Raw genomic sequence first — 13,581 nt, 5'->3', positions numbered from 1 at the left:
ACCCCTTGCTTAATTTTGCACAGAAAATGATGCTAATCAAAGAGAATTTCATCCAAATTTCTTGCTAATTCTACACCAATAGCCAACACTCATTTCTCACTGTTTTAATTTTGTTTTCAAATTAACATGGCAGCAGAAAACAGCTTTACTTCTACTTTTTTGATGTCCAGCTACTAGGTGGCGCTAATCATCCTTTATTACTTTCTTTTAGCTTTAAAATGATTACAGTGTGCTTTTTAAACAAAGTATCTCATTAAAAAAGATATATTTTGAATCCGACTCAAACCCATGCTTATACTTTCGAAGGATCTATAACTGTGTCTAAAATTGATAAATAATAATTTGTTTTAGACAATCAATGAAAACTGGAAAATTTGTATAGGTATGTCATAAAGGGAGCAACATCTTTTATAATGATTCAACTATATTTGGAACATAACAAACGATATTGTATAAGGAAATTGGCAACTTTCATGAACAGAAATTATTATTTAGAGGCAAATATTGAGCTTTTTTTTGTTAAAGCTGTAGAAATTTTGTCATGCAGAATAAGACAAGATTCTAACATCAAAGGTTTTTGAATTAGGCTTGATACTAAAACTCATAGTTTAAAGATCTAACAGTTAGCCGACGACACTACACTTTTTCTAAAATCGCAAAACGAAGTACGTGACACTCTTAATATCCTTGAAATCTTTGGAACACTATCAGGTTCAAAAACAGATCTAGAGAGCATTTGGTTAGGAAATATAAAACATTGTAAAAATAAGTTTGAAAATATTGTATGGAATAATAGACCAATAGGAAATTAATTTGGAACTAATCACATTGGCGCATCCAGGACTTTTTATAAGAGGGCCCACTGACTGCCATAAGAGAGGGACCCGCTACAGTCATGCTTCAGTGATTCCCTTTATAATCAACAAAAATTTCCCACCAAAGGGGGGCCCGGGTCCCCGACCCCCTCGCTGGATCCGGCTATGAATCAAGCTGAATGTGATAAGCTGAATACTGAAAATATAATACAAAATGTGAAAAATTAAAACGTTACTGGAAAGGGAGAAATCTTACAATGATAGGTAAAATAACAATTGTAAAATATCTTATTATACCAAACCTTACATATCTAGTTTCAATTTTATTGTTGGCCTAGGCTTTCATTAAAACTTAAAGAATGTTATACAAATAAAGAAAATTTTTATCCTTCAAACAGGTTGTTGATGATGGCAAATATGACAAAGGGAGTTCCTGACTAAATACTTTGGATCAATGTTGTTCAAAAGAGGCTCCAAAGTGTAATCATGACTTCGATTTCACAACTTACAGAAGAAGAAGGAAATTTCACCAGATTTTTTTGCTCAACTTTAAAGTATCACCTGAGATTGCTAGGGGATACTTTGACGGAGTATTTCCAACAACACACTTAGCTCTAACTATCAACAATAGAATGCCGGTCATCATGAAGTTGCACAAATCAAAAAGAATAAATGCAGCCCAATTAGAAATTCTAAGGGGTGTCCCTGGAACGTTATGGCCTTCATATCTCCCTCCGATGACCGGAACAACACGTAAATATTTATTATAGAGTTTATAGTTCTCTTACGCGTTCACAATCTATTTTCAAAAGGAAAAAAGAAAATAACATTAACGTTACCAATCAGCCAGCACTAGATGTGCATTTCGACAACAGATGTCTTTTCAGTGATGCTTTGATAATCCAACGCTTATTTAACATATAAAAAGCTTTTAAACCAAAAACGCAAAAAACAAATATAGCCAAAGTAGGGCAAGAAGTCAGAGCTTTGCATGAGGAAGATATGTTCCTTAATCTAAGATGATTTCCAAAATTTTGTTACTGCAAATTTAAATAACACAAATATCGAAGTACTGGCTACCGTCATGGACTAACAGTCTACGCAATATGCAACATGTATCAAATGAAAATGATATAAACACTAATAGGTCATCGTATAGCCTTGGCATAGCCATACAGTACAGTACGCTATAAAGGAACCCAGAACACTAGATTATGAAAAGTTGACTCTGAAAATATTATCAACTTCATAATGAGTGTGGATTGTTTATATTATTCAAATGCACGAAAGTATTGTCAACTCTACCTGATTTCGTTCTAACCACGTGATCAAAATCCCACAATTAATGAAATTCCAACAATTTGTCATATATGCATAAAATCCTATATTCTATCATTGTTTGAATTGCAGTTAAAAATTCTGATAAATTATTTCACATTTTACATGTTAAGTAAAATTTTGTATCGGAAGGCATCCGTAACCTAAATGAATTAAGTTTTATCAAAGTGACGATTGTTATCCGATAGAATATTTTTTTCGTCTAAGAATACGCATTTATTTTGTTGAATAAACACTCAAAATTTGTCGAGATCTTTTTTAATTGCAGTTTTAACAAATCCTTAGCCACCAAAAATCAAACGTCATGTTCGGAAATACATCATTATGTTGTTTCTACCTCAAAATATACATTTAATGGACTATCAGTCCCGATGATATCCTCAGCTCAGGAGTCACAACTATGGTACGACATGAGTTAGAACAAATAGATCTAACATTATCCGTTTATAAATGTTTAAACTATAAAAAACTAAAGTTTAGCTCACTTGGGCCGTAGGGCCTGTGAGCTTTTTCCATCAGTCGGCGTTCGTCGTCTGTCGTCGTCGTTCGTCGTGCGTTAACTTTTACAAATTCATCTCCTCTGAAAGTGCTCAGCCAAATTCAACCAAACTTGGTCACAATTATTATTGGGGTATCTAGTTTAAAAAATGTTTCCGATGACCCCGCTTGCCAACCAAGATGGCCGAATTGTCTAAAAATAGAACATAGGGGTAAAACATAAGTTATGTCTATTATTTTGAAAACCGCTATAAATAGAAAAAAATCTGACAGGGGCAGTAATGTTCATAATGGTAAGCTTCTATTTACGTCAAAACTGTCAGACACTTTCCTATTAGAGAAAATGCCCTAAAATGACGAATTTTACTATTTTGTTTTCCATTCTACCTATTATCTTGAAAAACTATAATAGATAGCTTTGGAGAGAAACTTTAAACAACACAACCGATCAGCAAGACAAGATTTTCAAATAGGTCAATATAGCGGAAATCTTCAATCGACTCCTTATTAGAGTTCATGCCCTTTAATGACAATTTGATGCGTTGTTGACTAAAATCTTAAAAACTACATTATATAGATAGAAACTTTAAACAGTATAAGTGATCCGCAAGATAAGATTTATAAATAAGTCTTAAAGTTGAATTCATTAGACGACTGTTTATCGAAAGTATTGCTCTTTGAAGACGATTTTTACCGATTTTTGCATTTTTGTCTATTATCTTAAAAACTATAAAAGATAGATAGAAACTTTAAATAAGATTGCAAAGACAAGATCCACAATCAGGTCAAAAGTTAGTAGATAGGAATGATTGCCCTTAAATGAAAATTTTGTTTCACCCTTTTTAGCTCATCGTTCCGAAGGAAATTTGAGTTTTAGCCATCACTTGGCGTCCGTCGTCGTCTACCGTTCGTTGTAAACTATTTCAAACATCTTTTCCTCTGAAACTACGAAACCAATTCCAACCATACTTCAGCTGAATGATCCTTAGGATATCTAGAATATAGTTTGTGCTTTATTTTCTGTTTTATCAGAAAACATGGCAGCAATGGCTAAGAACTAGGAGTAAAATGCAGTTTTTGGCTTAATCTCAAACACTAAAGCACGAAGAGCAAATCTGATGTGATTAAAAAATGTTCATAAGGTAAAGTTCTATCAGCCATGAAATTTTCAGATGAATTTAACAACCCATTGTTGGGTTGCTGCCACTAAATTGGTAATTTTAAGGAAATTATGCAGTTTTTGGTTATTATCTTGAATATTATTAATGATAAAGATAAACTGTAAATAGTAAAAATGTTCAGCAGAGTAAGATCTACAAAAAAGTTTAATGACCAAAATTGTCAATTGACCCCCTGAGGAGTTATTGCCTTTTAAAGACAATTTTCACAATATGTTCATCTGGTTTGCTTACTTTAAAAAATCTTTTCCTCTGAAACTGTTGAATCAATTTCAGCCAAACTTAGGCTGAATGAGTTTCAGAATAATTAGCGTAAATTTTGTTTTTTTATTTTCTTGTAAACCAAAAAACATAGCCACTATGGCTAAAATGGAACATAGGGGTAAAATGCATTTTTTTTTCCTTTTAAAGAAAATATGACAGATACTAAGGACATTTAAATGTAATTTTTAAGTTACTCATTAATATATTGAAAAGCAAAAATAATCATTGATGAACGAATTAAGCAAAAAATTACAGGTGAGCGATTCAGGCTCTAGGGAGCCTCTTGTTTGTGTTTTTGGGGAAAACTAAATAAAAGGGGAAACAATGTAAACAGTAGACTACAATGTTGAAGGTGCACGTAGACCTCTGTGAGCGACACAGGTTCTTTTGCGCGTCTAGTTTTATGTCCGTGTTGGGTATGTAGAAATGTTTAGGTTCTTGTATACACTTGGCTTTCATATTTTAAGGCTGTGAGCGTTTCTGGTGAAGAAAAATCCAGAAAAGCACTTCGTACGCTCGAAATTAATAACGTGTTGTTTTTCTTTTTTAATATAATTTTTTGAGATCGAAGAACGTTTTGAAAATGTCACTAGTGTGAAATACTTCAGCAGATATTGACACTTTTGTTTTTTTTTTCTAGCTACCTCTTCCAAGGACTTTGATCTGACAATGATGATATGTCTGTTACGTAATATAGGAGGTTTATCAACCCCCTCCAATGGATGGGATCAACTTCCTCATCCGTATGATACGTTACCAGGAGCGCACTTTGCTACGCTGAAGTGGTACAGAAATCAGTTGGCCCATACAACAGTTTCCTCTATGGATAACAATGAATTCACACGCAAGTGGACTCAGGTTGATCATGTATGTTGTAACAAGTAAAGCACATTTCTTTATTTTGTTTACATATTCATAATTGTAATTTAGACATAAAGTTAATCAAAAGAATTGTAAGAATACATGGGTGGTACATGTATATATATAAAATAAGATGTAAGTAAAATGTCATTCCTAAGAAAAAAATTAATCACCTTAGTTTGGATGGTGCCAAACGAGTATGTTTACATGTCAAAGGATATACATGACGATATACACTTTGCTTCCTTTCCATTTACAAGTGATTCAAGATTAAGTAAGGTAGTCAAAATATGGAAGACACACAATTCCTCCCGTAGCTAGGACTCTTGAAACACTGTATGATGTACCTAAAGAGGGATATATTCTGTTATGTCCCATTCAAAGATAGGATTATCATCAATTACTTGTATACATTTCTGGTTTTAGGCACTGACATCTTTAAATAATGGTCAAAGACCACAACAGGTCACTGAAATCTTGAGTTACGATCTTGATGGAGAACAGGCAAAAACGTTAGCGAAAGAAGAATTGAAGCAACTGACAAAAGATTATCTTGATTGTGAAAAGGAAAAAGAACAGATAGAATGTGATTTCACTTATTACAGGGAGGAAAATCTTCCAAAAAACATTGAAGGTTTGTTGTAATTTAGCAAAAGAACCATTGTGATGCTTGAATTAACTAAGCACTGGCGTGTTAGGGACGATATCAAAAGATCAATGTAGGAGAAAAAACTTAATTAAAATAGTTTGGGGGTGGGAGGTGTACAAATTACTGCAAGTTTTAAGTTTTGTTTATCTGACATCGATTTTACATATATCCATATTAGTCAATCATTTTTTTCCGGGGGGAAGGGGAAGGGTGGGGGGGAGATCAGTGAAAAAACTATGTGAATTAAATTTTTTTTTATCCTACATTGAACTTTAGATGTCGTCCCATATAGTTTGATGCATTTAATTTTTTCATTAACCATTTTTCCCTGTAATAAAACAGAAGATAACAAAATGTTGTGGCATGTCAATTGTTCGTTCAATATCTCAAGTATTTTTTTTCTATTTGGAAATTATATTTATATTTACAGACGCAAATGCTGCTTTCGTTGAAACATGGATAAAAGAAGACGAAAGTTTTTGTGAGACAATGGGATCAGAACTTGTTTATGATAAATCAAAGGAATGTAGCTGTATTGTGGTAACATCAAGTTCAGGATTAGGAAAGACGGCCACCATCCGACATATCGCATTAAAATTTAAACTTAAAGGATTTGAAATTGTCCCCGTAGAGTCTCCACACGATATAATCACATACAAAACAAATAAAACACAAATATTTCTTATTGATGATGTCCTTGGTAAATACGATTTAAGTCCGACCCTGTTGGGTGAATGGGAAAGAATAAACGAAACGTTAATAAGCTGTTTCAACACAAAATTAGGTTCAACAAAAATATTGTGTACACTGAGATTACAAATAGCACTCCAAAAAAGATTTAAAAATGCATCCACAATTTTAAACAAAGTAGTTATAAATTTAGAGCACGAGTCTAATGCTCTTTCAAAAGAGGAAAAGCAGAAAATATTAATGAAACATCTTAGGAGAAGTTATCTAGAAAACGAAATTGAAACAGAGGAGATTGAAATAATGTGCGAAGCGAACTATGCATTTCCTCTTCTTTGCAAATTGGTGTCAAATAATGAGGAAAGATTCAGAAAAAGAATCACATTTTTTAAACAACCATTATCACTTTTAAAAGAAGAACTTGATAAGATGAGTAATGACAATAAAAAGTTATATTGCATTTTGATAGTATGTTTGTTGTTTGATGGTTTATTAAGTAGAAGTATGTTTGACATTGACTCAACTGAGTGTGATGAGAAAATATACAAAATAATGAAAACGTGCGGACTGCAGAGCAACATATCAAAGAAAGCACTTGAGGAAAGAGCTTTTTCAGCTTTAGGATCTTATTTCACAAAGGACAGTTACAATTTCCGGTTTATTCACGATGCTCTTGAAGAGACTGTGGGTTGTCATTTCTGTACTTCGAATCCCGAAGAAATGTTTGCAGACTGTAATATCTTATTTATTAGAGATCGAGTAAGAGTTCAGTTAAATACAAATGTTGATGAAAACATTGTGGTTTTACGGGAAGATGAACTAAATGAGATTCGTCTTAGACCGTTATATCATAGATTATTGACCGAATTAAAATCTGGGAGATTTTCTAATTTGTTGATGAGTCAACTTTTTAAGAATAGAAATTTTGTTGATATATTTGGAACCCATTTAAAAACTAATCAGAGAATGTTTGATGAACCTTTTTCGGAGGTTAGTTCCGAGTGGCAACGAAGCATCTTTCAGTCTATCTTTCAAAAACAATCGAAAGAAGAATTCAAAGATAACAAAGACGCCATTAGTCGAGTTATTGAGGCTAAACGTAAAAGAAGTACAATTATGCACTGGATTGTGGCCTTCGGCTGTTATGAATTCTTTCGATATGCTTGGAGCGTGATGACACCTTCAAAGCGTAAACAGATTCTTGATAGAGACTATAAATCCAAACCCTTATCAAAGTCATTCTTTCCTTTAGCTGTTCTTGGTGGTAGCTTAGATATTGTAGAAAAATTAATTTCTGATGCCGCAGATGTTAACTGCTTTTCAGAATTTTTTGAAACTCCTTTATATATAGCAGTTAAGTCAGGTCGCTGTGATATGGTACGCCTACTTTTAAAAAATGGAGCACATATAAACCTACGATTATGGTTTGACATGAAGGTCCCAATCTTAGTCATTTTAAACAATAACCAATTAACCAGTTTGATCCTAAAATATGATTTAAACCAGACCAAACTCCATAAAGCAGTCCGCAATAACGATCTACACATTTTGAGATCAAATATTTCATCCAAGATTATTGATTCTAAAACAAAGAGCGGGTGGACAATCCTACACTATGCTGTATTATCAAATAACATAGAAGCTGTAAAGGTTTTATTCCAAGAAGAATTGTCCCAAAACGATGCTTTTGTTTTGCGTAGAAAGCCGACACCAAAAGTAAGCATAGCGGACAATAACGGGCTTACCGCTGTCCATCTAGCAGTTATAAACAATAATATTGAAATACTTTCAATTCTGCTTCGTAATAATGTTGATGTTAATGCTCGTGATGATTTTGATAGAATCCCTTTACATTACACAACTAGTGAAAGTGCAATAAAATTATTGCTAACTTGTAGCTTTCAAAACCAGTGTTTTGCTACTAAGCTAATCGCAAATGACTTTAGAGAATATGAAATAGCACGTATATCAGTTTTCAAGACCACATGTTTAAATATAATTCTACACACTGCTTTTAGAAATTTTTGTCGAGACTGTGTTAATATGCCCGACAGTGAGGGTAACACACCCTTGCATTCGGTTATAACCAGGTGCCTTTTAAAACAGCAAAGCAGTGATTGTATAGAAACATTATTAGAGAATGGGGCCAATCCTTGTTTGTTCAATGACATGGGCATTTCAGCATTAGAGCTTATTGGAAGCTGCAGTGATACAGACGAATACATCAACAGCAGTGCAAAATATATGCAATTACTCAAGAAGACTCATATTGTATTCGCTGTTTTCATGTTCGTCTTTATTACATTCGCTATATGCCTACTAAAGAGTATTCCCTACATAATTAATAAGGACAGTAAAAATGCGAGTTATTGCAATGAACAAGTTACAGAATCGGATAATATTATCTTGTTACAGTTGACGAGAAGCCTTCACGGTATATTATTGATTATTGTACCTTTTTTGTTATTTTCGTCGATAATGTATGACAATAGGTGTTCAGTTCACATGCGATGGTTTTTACTTTCGTTATTGATAGTATGTGGTTCTTTCGTATTATTTGGTTTATATGTGTACATTCAATTCGTATACAACATCATCTTTAAAATGACTGTATTTTATATTTTGTGTATGTTGAGTATAAAGATGATAGGCGTTTTAACATATATTTTATTCAAGATATGTAAGGATAGGAAAATACTTAATATAAAGTTCTCAATGTTGTACGAATGTTGTATGGTGTATATTTTAATGTTATCTTTTTTTACATTTGTCCAAATTATTTATATTGTGGATTCAGAATACAAATTTTATACAATGCCTGATATAAATACAATGAAACTTACATCTTTAAATTGTACAGAGTTTAGTCCTAAAAATATCTCATATTCTCCCTATAATATTACTTACACTATAGGTGTAGATTTTTCTGTACAGTGTCGTAATGACCCAAAAATTTCAAGTTATAATGGTACATTTATTGTAGAATCAAAAGTTATAGACTGGTCAGTAATGGTCTGCATAGATTTAATTTGGTTACATGTTATATGTATCTATTTTGTATTCTACTGTTTATCAGTATTTGTTAGGAAGGTAGTAACACTATCTAAGTATTATGGAAATACACCAAAACTAAAGTTGTATCCTTATCCGGAAATTTTTTTGTTTTTCTATGTAATCATCCTTGCATCAGTACATCTAATATAATCGAACAAAAATCCTTAATCAAATTCGCATACGCTTGAAATTGATAAAAACGTTATAATTTTCATGCGTCCGACGTGCATCTCTGGGTTTACCTTCACCAGGAACGATCAAAACGTAAAATTTGGAAACCAAAAATGTATAAGAACCGACACAATTGAAGAGCTATCGAAAAAAACCAAATAGCCAAATCCATCTAAGGTTGACCTTACTCAGGTAGTTGAAACCTCTATTTCAAAGTTTATCAAGAGGCAATTTTAGAAATATTTGTTATCAACCATGTGATTCTTTGCTCACCGATATGTGGTTTGTTGTAAAACATTCTCAGAATTCTGCTGATTAAACTTCTCCGGGATGTATATACGTTCGACACTTTGTTGTCTAGTTTACGCCGACAGAAGCAGAATGCAAAGGAAGTACAGTCCGGCGGCGACGGCGTAAATTATTTGTAATAACCGTTATATTTCTGGAGGGAGATTTTCTGGATGCCAATATCATAAAGTTTCCGGCAACCATATGTCCATTGTCTAAAAACTCTTTTTCGTACTTCATCCACTGCTTATTATGTTTTTTTAATCATGTGAATTCCTTATATGTAATGAATATAAATAGGATGAATATATATGATATGTAAATAAACTTATCATAAATTCAAGGATTGAATTTGTACGCCTGACACGTGTTTCATGTACAAGGCTCATCATTGAAAAAGAGAGGCAAAATATAACAAAGGAACTTTCAAACTCACAAGTCGAAAAGAAACTGATACGCTATGACGTGTGCAACCCTTGTAATATCTAAAGTCCGTTAGATACTATTACCAATAGGCATTTTTGCACCTGTCCCAAGTCAGGAGCCTCTGGCCTTGCTTAGTCTTGTATGATTTTTAATTTTAGTTTCTTGTGTATAATTCGGAGTTTAGTATGATGTCCATTATCACTGAACTAGTATACATATTTGTGTAGGGGCCAGCTGATATGAAGGACGCCTCCGGGTGCGGGAGTTTCTCGCTGCATTATCGTCTGCTCTATGGTAGGGTTGTCTCTTTGACACATTCCCCAGTTCCATTCTCAATTTTATCTTCTTTATTTGGTGTATGGAATGATTTTATGGAATATGTCTCACAAGAGGGCTTCATCTGACATTGACCTTTGTTCATGCTTCATTTGGCAACATTAAGTTGTTATCGGTATGTCTTTATAAGATAGACAAAATCAATAGGTCAACTGGGTTTAATGTATGGAGTGATTCTTAGGTGTACATGGCAGTCGTCCAAGGTTATTCTGACTTTGATCTTATATTCATGGTTCATTTGTCAATGTCAAGTTGTTGTGGTTTGGTTTGTTCCTCAATTATTATAAGACATAGTTTAACTATTTGACGAAAGGGATCATTATAATATTAACATGTCTGCTTGGCATGGTAATCTGACCTTGACCGCATTTTCGTGTTTCATTTACCAATGTAAATGTTTTTGGTTTTGTTCTTAGTGATTATAGTTGCTTTGAATTTACGATCATATCTTAACTTTAACATACATATAGAAAATAAAAGTAAAGTAACTGTTATATAAGGCAAGATTATGTAAGACTAAACAGTTAACAAACAACATAAAACAAAAAAACATGTAGACGAACAATGAGTATACTGTTAAATAAGACATAATTTATGTGAAATGTACCGAAAATACAGTATTCAACCACAAACGAAGTAAACAGACAACAACTCAGCACAACATGATCCAACGGATCCACATGTATAAAAAAATAAAAACAAAATGCCCGAATGCAGGATATATTAATAACGAACAACTTCGTCTCCAAAAGCGAACATAAGACATAACAAAATATCTTACCGGACTTACAAAAGAAACTTCATAACTAAATACATACATCTTGGATACATAAATACCGAAACACGTCGTATAGCAACGCGAATTCACACTCGGCCAAACAGTCATGTTCAGAAATAGGTCACGTTCGGTACTTAGCAGACCAGACGACGTAGATGGTACACCACAATCTAAGCGGGATAAAAATGTCGTTAGTTAGTTTATACACAGAAACATCGTATATATCAACCAATTTGTGATGGTGTGTCATTTTTGATCTGTTAGAGCAGTTTCTGCGTAAGAAGCACACTCCTGTATATGAAGTCCGTATAGTGTGATCATGTACTGGCATAACGTATCAATAGAGATATGTAGACGCCATACGACGAGACAGAGGGTATGTAACTGCTTAAAAATGAGAAATTCAAAAATGGGAAGTAGAAATCATCACGTTCGTCATATATTTTAGTCTGAAGTCGTCCATTTGTCAATATTGAGGAAAAGATCAAGGCAAGAAGCAGACCTTCTAGTATCAGTAGAATCCTTTATTTCAAGTTTACTGGGATATATGAGATGCAATACTGACTGAAATATGGGGTTTTCAGTGAAAGGACATCATTAAGGGAGTTCGCTTCTCAAGTTCAAAATAATCAGCTTTTCAAAACACTAGTCTATATTGATAGGTGATTAATTAAGGAATCAAAAGAGCAAAAAATATATATAGGTCAATGTACTTGTTTTCGAGATATCAGCCATTGTCATTTTGGCGGGAGAATATTCTCCCTTGACTTTTCATAGCTTTATCAAAAACTATTAAAAAATAATTAAAATTTTATAAGACTTTTACAGATGGCTTATCATTATACATGTAAAAGATTTATAAAAAGAAAAAGGGGGTCAATGGGCAATTTTTCAGGCATTAAAATGGATAAAACCAGACGATTCTGAAAATCTGACAAAAATCCCGAACTTCCTTAATATATCTGAAAGTAAAATTTCGCAAGGTGCTATTTCTATTTGTTTTTTAGAAGGTTCTTATTGATACTGAATTTCCTCATTGGTGTCATTGAGACACATAAGATGAAAGAACGTAGTAACGTTATTAATCAATCTGTTATGAATGATTTATTCTGCCTCAATACATACAAGTAATATTCTAGTACATATAACTTAATAGTTAGAGACACTAGCTTTTAACGGTGTATTACTAAGGACATGTATTTTGTAACAGATCTTTTCTCGCTTTCTTAAAGGTCCGTAGCGGTATGAAAGGGCTTTGATTTACAAGTTATTTCTTATCCGTCAATAACACTTTCTAAGTTGAGGTATTCGTTCTTCTTTGCATTCCTTCTGACCGTGCAATCTATCGCGTAAAACTTGGAATCGTTTCCCTTTATCTTTCGCTATCGTTCTGATTGAATATAACAGTGTTCTGTTCTTCCTCTACGGAAACTAATAGATTCTGAATGATTTTTATCCATTGGTACGCACTTTTAAGGATTATATCAATATCTTTTTTTTATGCGATAATTGGCTACAATTGTTCTAACTCCTTCAAAATCTGGTTTTCTAAAACCTAAGTATAGGTCCTATTTACACTCTTCGCTTAAGCCAGTGTCGCTGCATGGGAAGGACTGCCGTTTTTCCTCAAAATGTTCGTCCTCTTGAAACAGAGGTCCAGAGTATTCTCCTCCAATAAAAAAACAAAGATACAATAAACAATCGTTCAACTGATTAACTTGGTAAGAGTATTTCGGTAAGATTTCCGTCTTTTTTTCGAACATTTGCACAGTTTCCTCAAGGACGCTTTCCACCATTTTGTTTTGAAAGTATTTTCCGATTACGGAATCAATAGTTGAACACATTTCCTCGCAACCCTTTTCCATATTTGAATTTCGTTAACTTGTTTCTTGTATAGCGAATTCCATCTGTTTAATCTTCACCGCAACGGAAGTAATTGAAATTTTGATTTCATTAATTTACCCCAGTACAAGAATATACTGTATAATACCGATTGGATAGTAACAAACACAATGTAAAATGATTTTAAAAGTTTTACTCTCTGCAGCAAGGATATTAGTGGTAGTGCGACCCCAGAGGAAACACACATTTTGGAGGAGAAACAACGGATCTAACTACAATCAAAATAAAAATCTAACGACAATGTAACATACATAGACAAGAACTATTAGATAACAACTAATTGTGGATTGAACCTGTGTCGGGCTTTATGGCAATGTTAAATATACCGCTGAAATG

The 13,581-nt window shown here is 33.3% G+C and overlaps 1 protein-coding gene across 2 annotated transcripts in view; it reads left to right on the top strand.

Annotated features, from left to right (window-relative positions):
• The window catches only part of LOC127717490 (uncharacterized), a 51,539-nt gene that overhangs the window by 14,377 nt on the left and 23,581 nt on the right, over positions 1-13,581 (top strand). Inside the window, exons 2-5 of one of the 2 annotated variants that reach the window (XR_007989204.1) lie at positions 1,214-1,568; positions 4,734-4,960; positions 5,381-5,588; positions 6,034-9,992. Coding sequence is in view for 1 of the 2 variants with exons in the window: in XM_052223157.1 (XP_052079117.1) it covers positions 1,448-1,568; positions 4,734-4,960; positions 5,381-5,588; positions 6,034-9,494 (4,017 nt within the window). In the remaining variant the exon portion in view is untranslated. Of the gene's footprint in view, positions 1-1,213; positions 1,569-4,733; positions 4,961-5,380; positions 5,589-6,033; positions 10,147-13,581 lie in introns of those variants that run through there. The other variant, XM_052223157.1, reaches the window with a different exon arrangement.

This window comes from Mytilus californianus, unplaced genomic scaffold (assembly GCF_021869535.1).
Source record: "Mytilus californianus isolate M0D057914Y unplaced genomic scaffold, xbMytCali1.0.p SCAF_10, whole genome shotgun sequence".
Taxonomy (NCBI): Eukaryota; Metazoa; Mollusca; class Bivalvia; order Mytilida; family Mytilidae; genus Mytilus; species Mytilus californianus.
The sequence above is the reverse complement of the archived record's forward strand: the minus strand, read 5'-3'. Positions and strand labels throughout refer to the sequence as shown.